Source organism: Enoplosus armatus, chromosome 15 (assembly GCF_043641665.1).
Source record: "Enoplosus armatus isolate fEnoArm2 chromosome 15, fEnoArm2.hap1, whole genome shotgun sequence".
Taxonomy (NCBI): domain Eukaryota; kingdom Metazoa; phylum Chordata; class Actinopteri; order Centrarchiformes; family Enoplosidae; genus Enoplosus; species Enoplosus armatus.
Genome location: NC_092194.1, coordinates 8594638 through 8617709, shown reverse-complemented (window position 1 = coordinate 8617709; position 23072 = coordinate 8594638). Strand labels below are relative to the sequence as shown.

At 44.2% G+C, this 23072-nt stretch overlaps 1 protein-coding gene across 1 annotated transcript in view; it reads left to right on the top strand.

Annotated features, from left to right (window-relative positions):
- The first annotated feature begins 1838 nt into the window (after positions 1–1838).
- LOC139297431 (formin-like) overlaps positions 1839–23072 on the top strand; it is a 48887-nt gene continuing 27653 nt past the window's right edge. The window contains exons 1-7 of the mRNA XM_070920093.1: positions 1839–3408; positions 10305–10471; positions 15000–15120; positions 16770–16831; positions 18551–18854; positions 18942–19338; positions 21937–22087. Coding sequence (XP_070776194.1) covers positions 1839–3408; positions 10305–10471; positions 15000–15120; positions 16770–16831; positions 18551–18854; positions 18942–19338; positions 21937–22087 — 2772 coding nt within the window. The remainder of the gene's footprint in view (positions 3409–10304; positions 10472–14999; positions 15121–16769; positions 16832–18550; positions 18855–18941; positions 19339–21936; positions 22088–23072) is intronic.

Here is a 23072-nt window from a genome sequence, read left to right as displayed (position 1 = left end):
TGGGTCTAGATGTGGGCCATATGAGGTGAAGGTAAGCGACTCATTCTTATCTTCCCCAGTTCACAAACTCTAGATGTTAAATAAGTACCATCATTTCTTGAAATTTAAGCAAAGGTCTGTGATTCCAACTCCCTCATATCAACCTTATTTCCCTGTTTAACTTTCCACCAAATTCCATTGAAATCTCTTAAGCATATACATACCGTATATCTATGTATATGCTCGTATATATGTATATATATTTTTCTTTTACTGTTTCCCCTTTTTATTATGCATTTCTGTCTGTAATCTAAATTATTGTGACTGCCACACTGTGTAAATAAGGACAAATTGGCGGAGATGAATATATAATTCAAGAAAATCCTGTCATTAATTAAATGTAGTTGTGTAACAGTGATGCACATGTTAGCCACTAGGTGTCTCTGTTTGGTAAAAAATGGCGCCACCTCGGGCCTTCACAGAGCAGGTACTTTCACATACACTTATCTTTTTGCGTATACAACAAAACACTAATGTTAGCCGGGGAAACACTGGAAACTGCTACGACAGTTAAATTAAATTCATCTCAGCCTAACTTTGGTCCCCCTTCTGTCCGCTACATAGGCTGAAACCCATCACATGGCCTACCTGCGAGCTGCAGCTGCACTGACTCAAATGTTGCTGTGGATGAAACACTAAAGAACCAATCAAAGAGCTGTGAGCCCGGCGCTGAGTTTCTCTATTGGACCAAACTCCCATCAATCACGGCGGAAGAGCCCAGTGAAGCAGCGGTAAGCACTGGCTGGCTGCAGTACAGAGACGTGAAGGAAGATTTGCCATGCCACTAAATCGGGTAAGTAACTGTTATTTTTTCTTCTTTTGTGCTGCTGTGCTGTTACCTAATGCAAGTGCAATTGACTGCAACGTACTTTCAGCCGTATTAAATAGATGACATCAGTCTGAAACTGATATGAGGCTAATGCGGACTTTTATGCATTACATTTTTAATTTATAATAAATCAAGCTGACTATTTCTGGCTATGAGTTGTAGTGGGCAGCAGTAACCCCCGCGGGATAGTGTAGTGGTGCTGCCATTTTAACACTCACAATTGCACTCGTGCTTGTTGCAAGGTGACAGTAACCCACGGGATTATGTTATGATGTAAACAGTTCAGAGATGTTGCGCAATGTTGAGGGAATCCACTGAAGCACATGCAAAATATGTGCTTGTTTTGCATGTAAACATCTCAAGTGGCGGCCGTAGCGTTGGCTTCTGCGTCTGTCGTCACCTTGGTTGACACTTGGTTTTTATGCGGCAGCGTGTGAAATGTTGATGAAATGCGGCTCAGAAATGTTTCATCTACTTAAAAACCCCGGAGAGTAGGAGGAAGATAAGATAGGGTTAGCAAGTTAAGTGTATAGTAAGAGCACTGTCTAGTTTAATCAATGCAGTGTTGGATTTTATTTAGTTTTTAATTAACAAATGGGTTTGACAGGGAAATATGGAGGGCCCATTGTTGGGAAAAGGAGCAGTTTGTCTTGTTATGCTTCAAAAACTAGATCCAAATAGTCTGTAGTGCCCTAGCTGTGAGTCTATTCTACGTTGAAAATATAAAGGTTATATTTTATCTAAAGCTTGAGCTCACACAAGCAGTCTGGCATCAGGAGTGCATGAAAGTCATTAGTTGGACTAACATGTTATTGGACATGTCTTCAGATTTACAGCTGTGTGCTACTTTCTCTCTGATAGTATCTGGACAGGCCAGGTGATGAATAGCCAGAGATCCTCATCTGCAGTCCGAGCCCAGTCACTCAGTCTGGGGGGCTGACCTCTTACTCGGAGTGCTTGAGTGATTAACATGGCACCCATCATGGAGGGCACACACACTGTGTTGCTCCTATATGCACCCATCCGTGAGCTAAGCAACATCAGCCTGTATTTCCCCAAGAGGCGGGCCCCGAGCTTCAAGTACAAGAGCCGCGCCCCTCATTCAGAAAGGTCCGTTAATGACCATGACTGGAGAAAAGAGGATCTCGCAGTGTCCGAACAAAGAGGCCAGTATACCGACTCCTCAGGCGAACTCCTCAACTCCCAGCAGGCAACAAAGGAAGCAGTTGCAGAGCTCTGCTGGCTGGCGGCGGAGCACCACCAGTTGCTGGCGGACCTCTTATCGCTGTGTAGGGTTTGCGCCAACAAAGTCAGGATGGGTAACCAGGATGGGAAGCTCCAGGATTACATGGAGGGTCAGGAAGTTCACCTTGGAGGTCAGGTTCTCAGCAGCAGCAACTATTCTCTCACTGTGCCTTCAGAGCCGAAGAGAGCTACATCCAAGAGCAAAAGGCTGAAGAAGTTGGGAGGCAAGAAGCTTGACAGTGCTGAGGATTTCCTGCAGAGTAAAATGAAGAAGAAAGTTAGAAGTGGAACTTCATCTATTGAGCTTCCTGCTCACAACAGTGTGTCCATATCTTCATCCTCAGTAGTGGAGCAGATCCCAGGTATCCCAGCCCACGTCTCTGACAGCCCTGTCACCGGCTCTTATGTCAGTGCAGTCAGTAATCCCATCCTGCCCATGGAGGAACCCTTCCAGATTGCTCGTGACGGTTGGGACTTCATGGAGGACAACCGGACCTTTGACCCTGACATTGACTTCTGTAACGACTTCTCAGAGTATGATGGTGAGCTGAGTTATGAGTCGTCATTTTGCAGCCTGATGGAGGGCTTGACCCGACGGGAAAGTGGCAGCAACCTTCGACCAATTAAGAGGTTTGATTCTTTGGCTGAGACATTATCTGAGGATGCATCAACAGTCAAGTCCGCTCAGCAGCTGTATGGTGAAATCAACCAGAGTAACACAGGGGTCAGGGTGGTAGCCAAAGTCCAAGATGTGGAAGGGAGAGTGCAACATGTCAACCATACGAGCCCAGGGCCAGCCATGCTACAGCCAGGGACTAGCAGCTGCCAGCAGGAGTATGGAAAGTGGAGTGGACCAAACAAAGACTACCTGCTGAGAGTCAACAGAGAGAAGACATGTAACAAGCTTTCTGAGGGGCTACGCTTGCCCCTATCCCATACCACAGAACCTTATCTCCAAGCAAAATCCCACACAAAGAGCCCCTCTTCACCTTCTCTCGCTGGGGTCTTCAACACATCTTTCCCTGCCTCCAACAGTCTCCAGAGCATGTCCCCAGTCCTGTCCCCTCTGTCCTCCAAGCAAGCAAGCCCACAGCTCAACCACCGCATTGTACTGCTCTCAGATCAGGATGTGGACCACGAACGTGACAGCTCCAGTAACACAGATGAGCCTAAAATCTTCACCGAGGTCATCGACAAGAACGGAAACAAGCGGACCGTCACCCGTCTGGATCTGAACCTCAGCAGGCGGCCGAGCAACTCCAAGTGGAACTCCTCCAGCAATTCCACAACAACAGGTGAGTGATCAGAAATCCCACTGCTCCCTCTTTGAACGCACTGATTCATGTCTGAACTCCCTGCCTTCATGTAAATGTTGACGGCAGAGCTATTATCATCTTAGTAGCATGAAACGTTTGTCAGAATATGCCCTTCATCTGGCATTGCTGTTGCCGGATTTCAAAGAACAGAACAAGAAAAAGATGTCTTCAGATTCAGATTCAAGTGTGTGAGTGTGTTTATTTCTGTGTGTCTGTGTGTGTGTGTGTTGTTGAAATGCTCCAGTAATCACTCCGCAGCATTGTAACTGACAAACATTTTCCGCAAAGAGAGTTTTACTTTGTCACTCCAGCTGTTAAACTAGCTAGACCAATAAATAAGCATTGTTTTTCCAAAATGTCTCTGTTAGTCCTGCTAGTGTCTGACTGCTGTGTTCTCGTCTTGGCTTGGACGTGTGACCGCAAATTAAAAACTACCCAACAGAGTTGTGCAAGGGGCAAAGCAGGGCTTGAGAATAGTTTCGCTGATGATCCATTTTAACTCTCTCGGTGCCGCTGGGAAGTCAGAGATTAGTGGGAGTGTCTCAGATCAAAGGCACAAAGTTGACACGGGGTTCGACCTGACCAGGGTTCTCGTGAGCGCGGTGTTAACTGAACCATTGCCAATTTGGACTTTGTGGGATCTGCTGTCCCTCCCCTAAACCCACATCCTATCCACTTCACTGGAAACTGACAAAGGATCAGGGACCCACCGGGCACAAGGGTTATAGAAGAAAGGATTACAATTTCCTTATTTGCAGAACTCTTTTCCTCTTTTTATAATCTGTGCTGTGGTTTTAAACACAACATATAGAATCTTTGGAAAGCCATAATAATGTCACATTGTAGCTCAGAGTTTGTCAGTGTCACCTTTTGTCACTTTGGCTCTGTTTTTCACTTTACAGTCGCCAGCCTCACCATTCTGTGACCTTTTGCTCTTTGATCAGTAGAAGAGGTTTCTGTGTTGGTTTTTGTTCATGTGCCTTTACTGGAATCACTCCAAACTGCACAATCCAGTGATGCTGTTGTTGTTGGTCTGATGCTTCTAAGGAGGTCTCATCATTATTGCATTAGCTCCCTCTGTAATGTGGTCAATCATCCCTTTCAGTCAGTGGAACACAATCTTTGCTTTTGTCTGCAGCCGCAAAGAGATATCCTCCCATTGATTATGCAGTTTACTAATAGAGAGAGGATAATGGTTGGACCTTTTAAATGTCAGTGTAGACAGTTTTACCCCTAATTTAAGAACTATGCTGCGTTTTTAAGGAAGCCAAGAGAAGAGTGTTTGAATTGTTACACCATAGACCAGCACTAGCTCAACAAATACAGCCAGCAATGCTCAGCTCTGCAGCAGCCAGAGGGAGAAGGAGAGCTGAGCTAACTGGTGCTGGGCTTTACTCATGTGGAGATGATTTGGATCAATTCCCACTGAAATGACACTGCCCCTGTGTGTCCTCACCTAGGCATGCACAGACAACACACACACAGATGTCACCATTAACATTTACACACACACACACACACACACACACACACACACACACACACACATTGTCAGGCATCAGACTCCACCTCTTTTTTATTAAGTCCAATGTTTTTTGTTAATTTCCTGGGCATGGGCCCAGGCAAATATCCCATGTCCTCATCAGATGTAATGGTGTGATATTAGAACCCTTAAGCTGTGTGTATGAAACTCTGACAGGGCAAAATACACTTTCATTGTTGCCAACATCATGCTAACCAAATGCTTCATCTTTGAAAGCATCCATATGACGATTTTGCTGAATCGTAGCTGTTTACGGGATCGTCCTGGTGTTGCTTGATGATTGAATACACTTCAGATGTTAACACAGATAAATGAACATCACAGGGTCCAGCCAAAAGGGCTAAGTGGGTCAGTATGAAGCCCGGCCCTTCATGGTTTGCAAATGTCGAACTAATTATGATCCAGGCTCTTTAATCTGTGCTCTCTTATTGAAGCTCAGTGCTTATTAATGAGTGTGATTATTATGCAGATGGGAATGGTAATTTTAAAGTAACAAATTCTCTTGTTTGTTCATGTGCTGATGCTCTTGCGCTGCAGTCTGTGCAACAGAATACCTTATGCATTTACTAAAGGTGTGCGTGTGGTTGTTTTATGTATGTTTACACAATATCTATGTAATGTATTATAATTTCTCTTTATGTTAGCACTTGTGTTGCTTGTTCTCTTATACTTTTCAGCTTTTTGACGAGGACAGTCAACAAGAAACTTTAAACCTGCAATAATACATTTTTTGGCCAATTGGGCACTGACATATTATCACCTTTTTAAGTGGAAATGAGAAACTAGCAAACAGTTGCCTATTTACACATCGAGCAGATACATAGCAACATTAGCATTCATTTGGAGTCGTGTTTCTGGCCACCTACTAAATGTAAATTCCATATTCACTGTCCTTTTATCTGTCTTTGGTCTTCACCAGCTCCTGAGGGAAATATCTGACTCTGTAGCTGCTAAATGCTCCACACTGTTACCCAGCTAGCCACTAACTTTGTCCATCTGCCATTTGGTGCTGAGCAGGTAGCTTACAGGGGGTTTTTAGAGCTTTTTCATTGGTCTATGTCCAAAAACAATGATGAGAGTGGTGACACTGAACTAAAACAGTAATGTTGCCGGCCAGAAAACTAAAACAATGAGCTAAAAGATGCTAGAAAGCTCTGTAGAGCTGAGGGGAACCGCAGCGTTGGGTGATAACTATGGGTTCTTCACTCAAAGCGACCCTTTTCATATTAAACATAGTTATATGATCCATTATAAAAATACTACTGATTATAGCAGCTTTAACTTTTCAGTTCAATCAGCCATTAGTGTCTCTTGCTCTCTCTCTTTTTACCCCCCCTCCCCCAGTTGCCTACTTATTTTATTGACATATGGCAGGCAATACCATAATCAGATTACCCAATACGGTCCAGCAAGGTCATATGAAACTGATCAGTGCAGAGCAGGAGTGTATCGCCCCGCTCTAGCTGTCATTCAACACAAAGTGCCCTGTCATGCAACACTGGTCCACCCAGTGAGGACAAGGGTCAGCTCTATTCGGATAATGAAGTGGATTCTGCTAAAACAGGCAAATAGAAGAAGAATCTCTCTCTGTCTGTCTCGCACCGTTGCTCTGAGGTGCATACTTCATACAGAGAGACAGGGCCCAAAGGTCCGTCTCACATAATGTGTAACTTGTTTTCTTTAATAAATGAGTGCTACTCTACCACCTTGGAAAATGTTAGCGATGTTCCATCTTGTGCTTTTTAGTATGAGCAGCTTTAAAAGTCCCACTATTTTAAATATACACTCAACAGTGAACTGAAGCAAGCTTAACCAAATTTCCTGTCTCCCAGTCATTGGCCTGCCAGGCCCAATGAAAGCACTCTTCCCTCCTCCTCAGTTTGGCATATACCCATCAGCCTCCAGAACCGCATTTCAAATGAACAACGATGACTCTGTGAGCATCATGTCATGCTACATTACTGCCCTGGCCCTCAGAGCACCACAACACCCTTGCCTGAGTTTCCACTTGTAGCTACCCCTCACATGGACCTTAGCACCGACAGCCAAACCAGTCAGTCAACTGGCCGGCCTGACAGCCGTGCACAGCCGACAAGCCTGCGTGGAGAGGCGGCTGTGACGGGTGCAAAAGAAAGCGGGTGATTTACAATTGCTGCATTTTTCGTGATTTATATAAAAGTCTATGATCCTCCTTCCTGGCTAAAAGTGATGGAGGGGGGGGTGGAGGCTGCCAGATGCACTCAGCATGCCACATGGCCCAGTTCTTTTGCTTTGAATGATGAGGTTATAGATTTTTAGTGGATAAAATAGGGCACTCTGGGCAAAGCTGTTGCGTCTGTAATAAGAATGAGAAACTGAAACGTGGGAGGAGTTAGACTAGTGTTACTTTGTGAAAGCTCTGTATTTATAGATATGCATATAGATATTCCTGCCTTGTCTGGCCCGCAGTGTTCCCTTATTAATATCAAAGAAATGACCGGGTTCACTAATTTCTGCACATAAACTAAACGAGACAGTCGGTGCCTTTAAGGGTTTGAAGAGTAACTTTGTGATGTTGTCTCTGCTTTGTTGTACTCAATACAGCCTCCACAAAGCTTTCTCCAACCACTGGATGAGTGATGATCAGCCGACAGAGTGACAGGTGGATTAATGCATCACCGCTGACAACACCCACCTGTCAGGGTCAGACATTAAATGGCCTCTGAACCGCCCCAAACACAGATACTTTACTGTTAAATGATAATGCTTATTGTAGCACAGACCCATGCTGTCTGACAGCTGCTCACTCACACGCTGTGATTTTCACTGTCACATTACTGCAGTGTCATTCAACACCTGCAGGTTTGCTGTAAGGAAACACCTGTGTGTACTGTAGATGTCTGAAAGTCTCTACACAGACTTTGCTAAGGGGCAGTGTATCATGTGCATAGACTCAGACAGTATTTGTTGTCTTGTGTTGGGATGATCCAGATAGCATTGCATTACTTGCTGTCTGACCAAACTGTGTGTCACCCGACTGATGAACACAATCCCATCTGCACCCTGTGTCCCCTCAGTGACGGACCCTGTGATTTCGGTCTCAGCTTTTAGAGCATCAGTGAGATTAAATGGCAATAAGCGCAGTTTTCCCCAGAGCCAGTGAACTCACTGTGTGTGTGTGTGTGTGTGTGTGTGTGTGTGTGTGTGTGTGTGTGTGTGTGTGTGTGTGTGTGTGTGTGTGTGTGTGTGTGTGTGTGTGTGTGCATGCAAGAGAGCTCGAGCTAAACAAATGCACTGCCTTCATTACCTAATACATCTAAGAGTTGCTTCTCCACATCTGTTTACTGTCATTACATTGCAGCGTTGTGCGTTTCTTCACTGTGTCTAATTTCTAGCATGCAGCAGAGCTTCACTGCAGTGTTGGACTACAGGGAGACAGACTTGCCTTTTCCTCTCCCTGTCCAGCTGATGGCAGTGTGTTCCACCTTGTACCTATTTAATTAGGTGACTGACTGGCTGTCAATCCGGGGGAAACATATGCTGTCACTTGCACAAGCTAGCCCTTGAGAAATGTAAATAGTAATGTTTTAGGAGTCATGAAGGAACATAGCAAACATACAGTATATCAATATGTGTTCATTGTTTCCCTATTTCATATTTGATAGTTCAGTTAGAACCAGGAATTGTGGAGAGAGCTGTTTCTGATCAGTTGTTTTTTTTCTTGGCCTGGACTGAGCTTAACTTTGCATTTGGAAGTGGGCCAGCCTACAGTCAGCAGTTCCCACTGCGGGACCATGCAGCGCAGCATTATCATAATGAAAAGTTATTAATCTAATCCTACTTTTTTCCCCCTGCTGTCTAAGTCCCAGATAACTGGAGGGACTGCAGGCATTGCTGCTGTCTCATAATGACTGATTGTGGTCGAATACTGAAGCTGAATTTCAATGCTTCCAGTTTTTAATGAAGCCCCCCAGTTAGTTTTGTGTGTGTGTGGGCTTTCATAACTGAATTTAAAGTATATGGCAGAGACTCCGACTCTGGGGAGCTAAACAAGGGGACTTCCAAGTCCTTAGAAGTGGATGCTGGGCAGCAATACAGTAATACTGTACGCCCTCTTCAAGGATACTCATTACAAAGGAAGGTTATGGGATATTTTAGCAGCTTGTCGAACAGGAAGTGATTTTCTCAGTTTTCAGCTCATAATTCTGCCAGGTCAAGGTGTCGTCTTACAGCCGGAGGAAATTGAGGTCACCAAGCTTCAAGATCTACACCCTCCCCCCCTCACTCTTAGAACGTCCTCTCTTCTCTCTTCTTCCTCCTTATTCTTTCACCTCACTGTCCCTGCCTCATATCTCTTACCTTTTTACCCTTTTTCTTGCATGACGAACTCTCTTGAGACATTAAATGCATGCATCAAGGCAAGATGTATCATGTTCCTGCGGACGTGAGAAGAATGTGGAATTGCGTTTCTGCTTAGCTTCCTGTGTTGGCACTTGAGGCACTGGCCGGGTTCCTGACGTTAATACCATGTGACTTGTTCAGGGCATAGCACATGAGGAAGGTTCTGCAGATTGAGGTCTGCAGTGTGTCTCTGAGCAGTAAATATTAAAGGCCAGGGGCTCTGAAATGCACAGAATGAATCCAACCTCCCCCAGCATACTGCGGCAAAAACAGCACAGAGGGAAGAATTTGTATTGAAATTGTTATATACTTTTACCCTGTTTTAGCTGTTTTCTGAGCAGTCTTCATCAATACAGCTCACTCATCACCTTCTGTGTACCGGCATAGTCAGTAGAGGGCAGTGTTTCCCAAACTAAACAAAGGTGAAATTCTATATTTTCACCCCTTCTGGGCCTTTGGATGACTAAACACACAGGATCACACAAATCACACACACTTATTTGCAACTGACTTTATTGTAGTACAGTAGGAGTGCTCTCTTACAGTGAACATATCTTAAAATGCAAGTCAATATTAGACAATGGTATTTGTTTTTGAGGCCAGAGCTCTGCAGACCATTTTCTTTATTGGATCAGTGTGGCTTTCTGCTGGTGTTGACGATGAGAACAGGGCTAAGTGCAGATAAAAATAGCTGCGTGCCCTCAAGCCTGCTGCAAAACAGGGGTCTCTCTCGCTGCCTGTTTGATGCTAAAAGATTCTGATGCCTGCTTTCTACCTCATTTCAATTGTATTACCCGGGCAGGTTACACAGGAAAACAACTTGCCTCAGTCAGTGCTGCTTATTTAGCCTTATCACACATGATCACACCTGCTATGCTGTTGTGTTTTTTCCGTGCTATGATTCATTGATTAATTAACCCGTGGTCTTGTGTTTGTTTGTGTGTCTCTGTAGAGGATTCCCTCTTGCGTCAGGATGACATCTGGATGCTGGATGGTGATGACCCTCAGGAGCACCTTTCCCGCGTTCCACGCCCTGATCACCTCGACTTCCTGCGCATCACACCGCCCGAGGATGACATCATCGGGGATACACCCTACTGTCCCAAGCTGGAGTGCACGGTGAGGGCTCAAACATGAGCAGCACAAACACTTGAAGCGGAAAATTAGCTGTAATACATATTTTCACACCCAGAGTAGTGTACCATAGCACTCTTTCCCCCCCGTGGGACTCATAGGGATTTCTCTCCACTCAGGCATTTAACCACCTGATCGTGAATTCTTAGAAATGGATTAACAGGTCATAGATCATAATCTGTAGACTGACTGGGGCCAAAACTGACTGAGATCATTCCACTCAAACCTCTTTCGTTCAGACCTTCTCTTGGAGCATTTTCGAACCTTGTTTTCGATGTGTAGGCTGTTAGGAACAATTATTGTGATTTCTCTCTCCTACTATTGTGCAGAAGTTGCAACACAAGATATTTGGTTTGCCACAGAGCATGTGACTAATGTAATCCTACTGTGCCTTGTGTCTTCTAAAAATACGCCTGCAGCAAACAAAGCATTGTTTGTTTCACGTTGTTTATAGGCTTTAATTATGCTGACGTGTAGTGCAATTAAAGAACTGCACTGCACTTCTAAATCATCTAAGAGAATGATGTGAAAAACTGTTCACTCTCCGAGAGTGTCTGTCTGTCCAGATTCCATCTTGCTGTCTGGCAAAGGCATTCATTCCTGTGGCAGATGCGGCCGATTACCTGGGTGTGGTTTTTAGGTGGGTGCAAGCCAAGCGTTGTTTTCCCAAGACACAAAAACTGCCCTGACTGTGAGCATAGTCGGTTCAGCACAAAGGCCACGCTGTACAGAATTAGGCACTCTGCATTGTTGTGAAAGTGACAGCCGTCTCACATACTTGGCTGTAGCACGGCTTCGTTGTCACTGCCAACCATTTTTATTCATTAGAAAAACACACACCTCCATTGTACATGATGTGTTCTCAGAGTGTTGTAACAGCAGAATACACAAAAAGAGGGTTGTTATGATGAATCCAAGTCTGTGGGCTATAGACTTGATAGTTTTTGTTTTGTTTTTTTACATCTGTAATGTTTATGTGATCTGCAACTTCTATTTTGAGCTCATATGCGTCAGATCTGTGTTCACATCACAGCCTTGACGATCAGTGGTCCCTCTTTCTAGTGCAACCTCAGGGGGGATTTACTGTGTGTGTATGAAATACCACTGCTCTTACATAACATTCCTCAGCCACAGCAGCCCCCTCTCTCATAGTGGCTTCCTTCAGTTGATCACCAATCATTTGAATAGCACTCTTTAAAACAGTTTGAAATGTGTCCTGGTATGTCCAGCTTAGACAGTGCTCAATCACGCAGTCTGAAGGAATGCATTTAAGGAGGGTGAACTTTGGTTGCTGAGGGCAACCACAGTTTGAAGAATGCTGTGTGTCCACTTTCTTGACATTTATATTAAAAAAGTTTGGAGCAGGTTAAAGTATAAGCAGGATAAGCTAAAAAGCTATTTAGGCAGTCCCTTTTCACACTTCGATTGTATTGCCTAGCTAACATTAGCTTGCAAATGTTTTAAAGCTTTTCTCCTTAGAAAAAAAGTGTCCTAAACTACCAATTTGGATCAAAACTGTCAGTGCTCAGTGTATAGAGACTTACGGTAAGTTTTTTTTTTTTACTGAATTCAGTCCAGCCCTATCTGAGTGTTCATGGGCTGCTTATCACGCATGTTAGCATCTTAGCATGTTAGCTAGAGCTGACTAATCACTACGTCTTAAGCCCTGTGTTGCAATAGCTCACCACAATGCTGGGTTAATGGACCTCTGCATCTCTCCACCTGACCACAGACTGACTCGCCCTCTGTGTGTTTACTCTGTTACGTCACCAGCCATTTTACGGAAATGAGCAGAGGTAATCAGACACCTGCGGTGCCCGCCTCTATAGGTCCCCTCCCAGGAAGGGAGGAACCTGAAGGGAGGCGTCCCCAGACTGGGTAGACCAGTGAGACACATTTTTTTCCAACCTGTGTTTTTTTTTTTTCTCACACAACAGCACACGGGGCTTTCCTGTGAACTGAGAGACAAGTTTAAAGAAGACAGATTAGAAGAGCAGTTTAGTCATGGACTCCAGACTGTATACCGGCACATAGAGAAGGATAACCCACAACTTTATGGATAATACCGCTCAACTGGTCGTAACAGTTGGACATACTTTTGTGAAAGGCAGGTGAAGTCTGCTCTCCTGCTCTCCCAGGGAGATTACAGTGGGGCATGCTTCCAGCCACTGAACAGCTTGACTTCACTTCCAGCGTCATGGGAATCTTGCTCGCACATGAGGAGACCGAACTGTACTACTGACAACATACACTCAGTCATAGTTTTTATGTGATTTTAGGAAAGTCTACTACATGCAACCTGTGTGTCACTAAACAGGAATACAGGATAGTGTTGTCAGAATTGTCGCCCTCCTGGAGAAGGTAAGGGGAGCTGGGGAGATTTGTCCATACAAAGGCCTTTTGTTCCCAGCCAGCGGTAGAGGTGGAATAGCAGCAACTTGGATAACTGGAGGTGGGGAGATGAACCTTTTCTGACGGTTTCATTGGTCACTTTGCTAGAGCTGCTACCTGTTTTGGTTTGCCTCACTTTGCTCTCAGTTGGTGTGACACTTTGAATAATAATGGACAGTAATAACTCGGATGGACCGGGGAAGCAGCCCCCTAGTTCCATTCTGAATGTCATCAGCAGTTTCTTCAGCTGGGATACATCTGCCTCTTCAGACACGGAGTCGGCCTTGCTGACGTCTTTCAAGGAGCTGGCAGATGGGGAGGATCCTCTTCTTGAGGGTGGTCAAACGACTAATAGTGAGAAAAAGCTTCAAGGAGGGCAAGATATGCATCAGGATAATGTGACTGCTTCAGGGCTGAGGGCTGAATCATCGGAAACCTGCAAGGAGTCTGGCGACCAAGTTAAAACAGCAGCCGGAGCCTCGTATGACCCAGATCTGGTCCAGGTCACAAGGGTGGAAACGTATAGTGACACAGAAAATGAGTACGAGGAGGCGGCCCACAACAGCCCTAGTCTGTCTAGCCCTCTACCTGAGGAGGACAATAATACAGGGAACCATGGTGATGATGATGAGCTAAGAGATGCCAGTGAGGAAGCAGCTGAGTACCAAGTGCCGGTGTTTAGAACACACCAAATTAAAAAGAGATCCCGCATAGAAGATATCCTATATTCAGACAGGTTTGTCAGCAGAACTGACTCTAGGACAGTTCATATCCCTTCAGTTTCCAAACAGGGAGATGACTGCAGTCCCAAGAAGAGCACCAACACCGCATCTGTGAATATAGAAACATCTGGTGCGAGAGAGAATAGTAGCATCAATGTGGGAATGGATACCGAAGAGTATGCTGGCATAGATTGTTCTCTGCCCGTTCCTTCCATCATCTCCGGACATCATCAAAATGCTGCCTCTCCTTTAAAGCAGACAGAGGACTTAGATAGTACACAAAAGGAGGAGAAACGTGAGCAAAGGGCCGAGGCTGAGGAGGGGACTGCAGAACCTCATTCCAGCCCGGTGTCCTCCTCTGTTCCATCCAGCCCTAAGACTCCTGAAGTTTCAGTTCAATCATCCTCCAGTCCAGAGGAGCAGTCAGACTCTGCTGGTATCAAAGATCACCCTACAGGGTTTAAAAAACGCATGTCGCTGTCATCAGCACCTGAAGAGTCCCCGGGTGACATCCAGCCAAGTGCCAGTCCTGCCTCACAGCGCACAGCTGCTCCAAAGACACCACAAACAAACACACCACTTCCATCTTCATCCGTTTCCCCCTCCTCTACCTCCTCAACCTCACCCCCATCCAGGGGCACGGCGCCCTCTTTGCCCCCTTCCTTCCAGATGCCGGCTCTCTTCAGTGGGTTGCGGGTGCTGAAGAAAGGAGCGGTGGGCGACGACAGGGAGATGGTGTCAGAGATCAAGCAGAGGGAGAAGGATGCTGACCTGGCCCTGCTCAGCCTGAAGAAGACCGTAAACAAAGCCAAGCTGTTCCCTGAGCAGAAGACAGCCACTCCGGCCAAAAAACATGTTGAGCCTAAACCCATTGCGGAAACCAAGAGCACTGAAATGGGACAGCTCAATCAGCTGCTCCAACTAGACAACCAGGATCAGACCAAAAAGGAGGCTGATCCGGAACACGGCAAAAAAGAGTCTCAGGTTGTGGGAGAGACATGTCCAGGTCCAGAAACCCCCACATCCCCACCAGGAAAAAAGAAAACCTCAGACCTGGCCTATGAAACCTTCAGGAGCATTTTTGGACCCAAAACTGTCAAAAATGAAAAAACTGAGAATGTGGATCTGGAGGCAGTGAAAAAGAAAATCAAGAATGACAAGGAAAACCTGAGGTCTATTTTTGAGAGAACCTCCAAGTCACCTGGCAAGGAACTCAAAAGTCCCATAGAGGCTAATGTATGTTTTCTCGACAACACGTAATTATTTTCTATCTTTCTTTATTTAAAATTTAAGTGGCACACTTGCTTTGTACAAAGCAAAAACGATGAGACAAATTGTTGTTGTATCATTGCATTACCAGGGTACATGCTGACATTTTTGCATGTGTTTTCTCCCCACAGACGGAGGTCACGTCCCCAACAGATAGCGAGGACCGGACTCCAGGGCGCCTGCAGGCTGTGTGGCCCCCACCCAAAACAAAAGATGAGGAAGAGAAGGTGGGGCTCAAATACACCGAAGCAGGTAAGAACCTCAAGCTTTGTTGCTTTAGACACTGTTATCTATCTAAGACCAGGAATGCTGACAGAGGATCATGCCAGTCAAGCTTACACTGACACACCTCACACTGAGTGGCTTTGTGGATAAGGGCCATTGGAAATATCATAGTATTTATATCATGGTATTTTTGAATGGATCTCAACAAAAGTAGAGCACCCCTGAGCACTCACTCCTCTAAAACGCTGAGATCATGCAGAGCTAGCTAAGTATCCGCAGCAGGGTGTAAGACATCCTTTAAACCCATTTAAGAATACAGTGAGGCTGTGTCCACACCTTAATGCTGCTGTTTGTGTGGTGGAACCTCCGGATAGCATGTGTGGGTGTTGGTGAGGTAAAAACATTTAATGGAATCAAGCACACCCTGGGCCGCATGCCATGTTTGGCCTACCTTGTACTCCAAAGGTGTAATGACACACAGAGAGGTTAAAAGCACACACGGCTGTCCACATGGGCTGATTAAATTACAAAGTAAAAAGCTTTCCTTTTTTGTTCTCGGTACAGTGAAATTGTGTTCACTGAAAGCGTACGGTGCATAGCAACAGCTGTTGGATGTTCTGTGTGGTGCAGCTTCATCCCTGAGAATAGATTAAGATTAAGACTAGCAAGTGTGGATTATTCTGGTGATTTGTGCTCCACGATCGGGCTTTGCTCTAAGAGAACAGTGAGTGGAATTTGAGAAGCAGAGCAAAAGTCCAGACCGTGAGCCATATAGATAAATCAGCACATGCGTACACACATTTCTTTCAAACTGTCTGTTGATTCACCACTCACTTATGGCCCTAATAGTCTATTAAGTGCAGTTACAGTGGCTTTAATTGATCTTTGAATACATCCTGATTCTGATCATTGACTCAGATTAATCATTGCTACAGTACAATGTTACTCATTACAACAAATTGCGCAATAGATAGTCTATGCCAGTGCATCAGTCCACAACAGGATCATCTTCTTCATGTGGTCTTGATTTTAGTCTTAATTGTAAATAGGAATAAACACTCACAAATGTAAAAATGAGCCCCAAATTCAGTCTAGTCCATATATTGAAATGAAAGCTTGTCGGGTGGGATTCCAAGTTACACAGAATAGGACAGGGAAGGACATTTCATTTCATCACAAACTGTATTGTGAAAATATGGTTAAGGACAAAACATTTCCTTGACTAAGGACTAAGTCTCTATTGGCTGGTTTCTGTTGTAGTGTGAAGTTGTACATGTTTCCAAATACTACTGTTACATCATGGACCTTAGGTGAATTATGTTGGTGATCTTTTCTCTCCCCTGCATTCAGCATTTTGATGTGTTTGGACCTAACCAAATGTTTTGCTCTCATTTCAGCCAGCAGTATAATTTAAAACTGGTTGGTTGAGTTGTAAATATGGTCCTTTTATAGTGTAAGTGACCCACCCATATGTAGGATTATCTGGTTTGATGTCTTGCTTTGCAGATTAGCCTGATAGTGACTTAACGTGACTCTATAAATCCTTTCTCTTATTCTGTAGAGGAATGCCAACAATGTGCAGAGATTGTTGACCTGATAGCCTTCAGTGTACATTTATTAAATCAGACTGCCAGCTGAATGAGTCAGCTAAGTGTTATTGTTATGTGTCCTTTCAGAGCACCAGGCTGCCCTCTTGCAGCTGAAGAGAGAGTGCAAAGAAGAGCTGGAGAGGATGCATGTAAGTTATCATACGACTTCAGCAGACATGTTAAAACATTGACTGAAAACATATTATGCACTGTTGTACAATCATTTATATACCACAACAACGAGGCAATTCAAAGTGCTTAGTTAAAAACCAGAAATTCTGGTGTACAATATTAAACATAAACAAATTAGCACAAGGGATGTGTGAAAATGTGTGTGACAATAATTCATGTATGTAAATGTGTAAGGCACTGTTTAAGGCATATCTGGCCAGTCGCAGCAGTTGACTCTCCTGAACACAAGATGGCACTAAGTAAGCATGAGATGTTGAAGCGCAGCAGCTGAACTGGTGTGAAAACTCTGCTGAGTATTTACTCACAGCGCTAGAAGCTTTAAGATGTCAGAGGTTTTGAAGTTTTGTACGTAAAATGTCTTTTGAATGTAAATTGTTTGTCAACACGCCAATTAAGCCATTTTCTTTAAGTTTTAAAGTTAATTTTGTACATTTGCTTTTTGAGAGAAACAGTATAGATAGGTTAAAATGAAAAAAACTTAAATCTGACTCAGATTTCTGTTGTCAAACGTAGTTGTAGTGTGTCTCTAAATTAGAGAGAAATTGTCTATGAAATTTGGTTGCAAGCTTCTAGTACACGGATGAGGCACAGAGTGGCCCAAAATCTATATTTTTCAAACAAAAACTTATCACATTAGACCGGAGTACAAGCATTTAGTAACTAAACCATTAAAAACTATTTTTTTTTTAATGACTTAATGTCCTTATTATTGACTCATAATGTGACCTTTAGCATTATTTCAGTGATATAAAATATATTATATCTTAAACATCTTACAGAGCATGTTAAAACTGTCCTGTGTCAATTAAAACAAATCTAGAGCTTTCCGCTGACCAGAATTTCATATATTATGTATAATAATGTAACTTCCTTATGGACTGAACATTTGGAAGTTGTGTGAGTTCTGTGACGGACATCTCTCTTTCTCCAATGTGATGGCTCTCCCCAAATTCATTTTAAAGGTGTCTGTTTCACTGATCAAAAGCAGAGGTTAGGAACAGTGTTTCATTTGGTGTTTTTTGTCTGTAAACTTAATCAAGTCTCAAGTCTTACTGTATACCCTTGGAAAACCAAAGGAACATAGTTGTGGCCATGTTACATAATTTGTACCACTGATAAATTGCTTTATGGACCGTTTCCCTGAAAAGTCTGACCTCAGAATTGGTTTCTCAGCCTGTCTGCTTAAAGCCTTTAATTTGACGTCGACCTTTTAAAGCACTGATGCTGACACTGTCAAACATGCACCACAGTCAGCCCACAAGAAAGGGTGGGAACGTGCCTAATTCTATTTCTAAACAGACACAAGTTAACAGGGAACATGTGTAAGATTTATTGCAAAACCATTTCCTTTCTGTATCAAATCAATACTTTGCTTTGGCTGGATTTGTTCTTCATTGTTTTAAATGTCAAATAAAAACTGGAGTTACCAGATTATCACTGTGAGAGTCAGATATTAACTTGAGATTGGGAGAAAATATAGTGGCAATGAAGTAAAAAAACACAGCTGAATTTTTGAAGATATTTTTGTTATTGTTCAAGAAAGAATCACATTGGAAGAATCATTATACATTTAACACACAATCAACAAACACAATCTCTGCCACCTACTCTGGCTTTATTATATTATATCATGGAAAATGAATGAGTTGCTGATACGGTGGTTTTCCTCCTCACAGTCCGACTTTGAGCTCCAGATCTTCCGACTGCGAGGTGAGAATGCCGTCTCAATATCGCACCTGGAAGGAGTCGTTGCTAAGATGCAAAGAGACCGGGCGTACAATGCAGGCCAGGAGCGAGGTGAGGTCTGCGATGTTGCTGTGTCCACCACAGATGAGCCGATCCCCAAGACCTGCCGCACTGTGGGGATCCAGACGGACAGGGAGACCTTCATCAAGAGCCCCGAGGGTGACGGCAGCGGGCTCGCCCAAAGCCCCGGCCAGAACGTGCCGAAAAAACTCAACTTGGACTCTGTCGGACTAAATATAAAAGCTGAAACGGCTCCAGGGCCTCCTGGACCACCACCTCCTCCCCCACTCCCACCAGGCCTCTCAGGACAACCACCTCCACCTCCACCTCCTCCCCCTCTCCCACCAGGCCTCTCAGGACCACCACCTCCACCACCACCTCCTCCCCCTCTCCCACCAGGCCTCTCAGGACCACCACCACCCCCTCCTCCTCCCCCTTTGCCAGGCCACATGGCAGCACCGCCACCACCCCCCCCACCACCTCCTCTCGCTGGCGGTGGTCCGCCGCCCCCACCACCTCCGCCTCCCCCTCCTGGCCTACCTGGATCCGGTCCACCTCCTCCTCCCCCTCCTCCAGGCTGTGGCCCTCCCCCTCCTCCCCCTATGGGGGGCTTCAGTCTCGGCCAGAAGGTGAATCAGGCCCCACGGAAACCTGCCGTTGAACCGGCCTGTCCTATGAAGCCTCTGTACTGGACCAGGATTCAGATACAGGACAATAAGTATGTGGACCATCGCTTACAATCACTCATATTGCTCTTAATGGATAATTGCGGTTGATTACATCGTCTCAGTTGGTAATGATAACATTATACTCAGCAAGTTAATTGCAGAGATCTGGGAATGCAGCTGCATTGTTATGAAGAAGTCCGACATGGCGAGAAATGTCCATTTCTTTCCCCATTGGACTTTAATGTAGCGATGTTGCCTTGTTCCCAGATATCAGAAATGACTTTGGTGTGTAGCATGTTATTATAACTGATAGAAATGATGACCCAAGGTGTAATAAACTGGAATTATCCTTTAACTTGCAGTGATAATGCAATGCACAAACATTAGTAGCCCACAAAAATCATAATGGCCTCTCACACTTGCATTTCTTTTCCCTGAAATAGTTTAAACCCAAGAAAGCCCAGGATTAGTATAACCTCAGTTCACGTTTGTATTTATTATAAGGTCTATACTAGAGCTAGACCGACATATTGGTCGATATTAGCTTGTTGCAGAAATGTTGTGTGTGTGTGTGTGTGTGTGTGTCAGCCAATTATTAACAAGACACTGCAGTACATAAATGCCAAACTAGGCTTGAGGTAATTTAGAAACATAGGGATTTGTATCAAGATTGATTGTTTATGTTAAAACAATTAGAACTGACCTATATATCATTATATAGAATTTTGCAAACTACCAAATATCAAGAACATTGGTATTGGTCAGGCTGTATTGAGGATACTAAAACATCTAAAACAATTGTTAAAATCTTCAGAATGCACATGGCATGTGGCTTATTTACGTTTGAGTGGACGATAAACGTTTCGTTGCATTTGGTCTCACCTGGATTTCTTAATTGTGGCTGTTTTGGGGCATTATAGCAGAACGTTTTCAAAGTGAGGTTTAGAAAGTCGGGGGTTAGGCGAAGATATCCAATGCTCGAAGTTGCAAGAGTGAAACTGTTGTCCCAGGACTAATGAAGCTCCACCCTCTAATGGAGAGAGATATCTCAGAGAGATATCATAGATACGGTTGTTGCACCAGAAACTCTGTCATTGTAAGTGGATTATCCAGCCCATTTGCAGTGGCTGTGGTTGTTGCCTCTGAGTGCCAGGCTTCCAGCTTTATGGCCTTGTATTTCCATGGCTGGATTAGTGGGGGAAGCTGAGTTGTGGTTCGCACTCTCTCTCTAGTCCTGGCCAGCGCTGGAGGACTGACTGACTACACTGCAGCAGTTTCATGTCAGCTATAAATTTAACTGTAAAGGGCTAAGTTAAGGGGCATTAAATGGGTCAGATGTTTAACTATAGCTGGATCAGCTGTGTGATCTCTGTTAATGGTGTGAGGTTATGAGGGGGAACAGTGTAAGGTTTGAAATGATGCCAGGTGTCCAAATGTAAGCCGAAGTACAGTTGGCAGCATGCGGGACAGTCTGTGTTGGGAAGCTGCGTGAAGAAAAGGGAACAGAGCTTTAAGGGGGATTCGAATTCAATCACAGTCACAGTCTGGTCAATTACAAAGTTGTCTCGCATGGAAATATTTCTTGGGGTTTGGATGTCATTTCCTTTTCCAAGCTAAATTCCTGCACAGTTGGGTTCAGAGACGGAGGCTGTTCATTTGGACTTATTTTCCTCTCAGAAAGGAGTGCAAAATCAAAGGCGGATTTTGGGACAGTATCATTATGTCCTCAACAGAAAAACCTCTTGGCTGCAATTGGACTAACTCGACCCTAATCCAGTCACTGGCAATGCAGTTGATTGTTCTGGTATTTAAGCCATGATAGGCCTGACAGCGCTTGTGCTACTGTGTTGTGTCCATGTTCTCTTTCTCATTGTAAATGGGCCTTGACTTGGGGGAGATTGACCTGTTGGCTCTCAGATGAGCTGTAATGTCAGTAATCAATGACCTGCGAGGGTAACTGCGATGTGTGAAAAGATGATAGGAAACCAGTAATTAGACATGTGTAGTGTATTATAGATGCCATCACTCCAAAATCTTTCTTTAAAATGATTTTGTTTGCCGTTAATGTCCATTTGATTAACAGTCTTAAGGAGGAAAAGCAGAGACAGATGTGTTGCTTTTTAGCGAACAGAATAGTTGACGTGTTGGTAACAGCAGAGTGCTTTGCTCCTGAACATCCTCTTGACTTTAGACATCTCTTGTTCTTGTTTCTGCGTCTGTTTGTTTTTTTTCCATGTTACTCAGCAACTTCTGAAACACAATGTTGCCTCCTGTATTCCTGTTCATTTGATGGAAATGGTCCTTTTATCACAGAAACAAGCCCTTCTTAAACGTTTGTTATTTTTATCACCTAGCTCATAAACAGTGCTTTTTAAAGTTGAGATTGCAGCCATTCCTGCCAAGTTATTTTGCCAGGCAGCGAAATGGAAAATGAAAAGCAGTGGGCAGGTTGAATAAACATCAAATAAGCTTCCACAAATAGAACACACAATTTGTTTAGCTCAAGGGAAATAACCAAGATGTTTCCAGCTGGTCCTGTGAGCAACTGTCATTGTGACTGTGATCAAATCTTAAGCACCTTATAACCTTATAAGCATATACTTAAGCTAAAATGATTCACAGATTAAAATCCTCACTTCTTTTTCCAGCAACAACACACTCTGGGGTTCTCTGGAGGAACCAAACCTCGTCAACGCCAATGAGTTTGAGGATCTTTTCTCCAAGGCCACGCCACAGCCAAAGAAGAAACCCCTGTCGGACACCTATGAGAAGAAAGCCAAAGCTAAGAAGGTGAATTCAGTCGCTCCACTCACTCCTTCTCAGTTTTGGGTGATATCTTCTTATTATCTCAGTTAGTTGTGTGGAAAGCGTAATCCATCGCTTATTTGTCTATTTTGATCTCGCTGCAGCCACCTAAGGGCGTTGTTAGCATGTTTTCTTACCAAGCTTTGTGTTAAAAAGGCTTTTTGACTGCTGTCAAGTTAAATCAGTAATCAAAGAAATAAATAACAAAAGGTGAACCCAGGAAGAAAGGATTATGTTGCCTGCAGTTGCCAGATCTTGCACTTGGGCCAACACAGGCTTTCGTTTTTTTCTGGGCAAGCCAAGCTAACTGTGCTGGATTGTAATGTAGGTGCATCTGTGCAAGTCGAGAAAAATCAGCAAAGACGTGCGTCGTGCCAGATTGATCTATCTACTGCCCCCCCCCCCCACCCCCCCTCGACTGCAGGCAGTGCTGCGTCAGCATCCTGGCTGCCTCGTGGTCCTCACTGTGGCGTCCAAGCAGTTAAAAATCGGCCAGACTGTCCCCTCTAAATCCATACACATCCCCTATTCTGATCAATTTGTTAAGGCTCCACTTCGCTCCAGAGGGCCACTGTGTGTGTGTGTGTGTGTGTGTGTCTGTGTGTGTGTGTGTGTGTGTGTTCTTCTGTCCCTGATCTCCATCCTTAGATCTCTCCAGTCAGTCTGGTCACTCTAAAGCGGCAAACTGTCCAACATTTGATCCAACTCAGACAGCCACATCCAGACACAAATCCTGCCAACTGTCTCCTGTCTGGGCTTACATCAGCCTGGAAGAGGTTTGACCCCACTAATGGAAACACTGCTGAAACACATTCATATCAATCAAAAAGCTCCATGTCCAACATGTTTTTTACAGCATTGAAGAGAAAGACCTGTATGGTACACTGGCTGGGGTTGATATCTATGTTTAGACATTTTGTTCCCAGTACTGTGATTATACAGGAGTCTTATATTTAATATAAAGGTCTGTGTTTAGAGC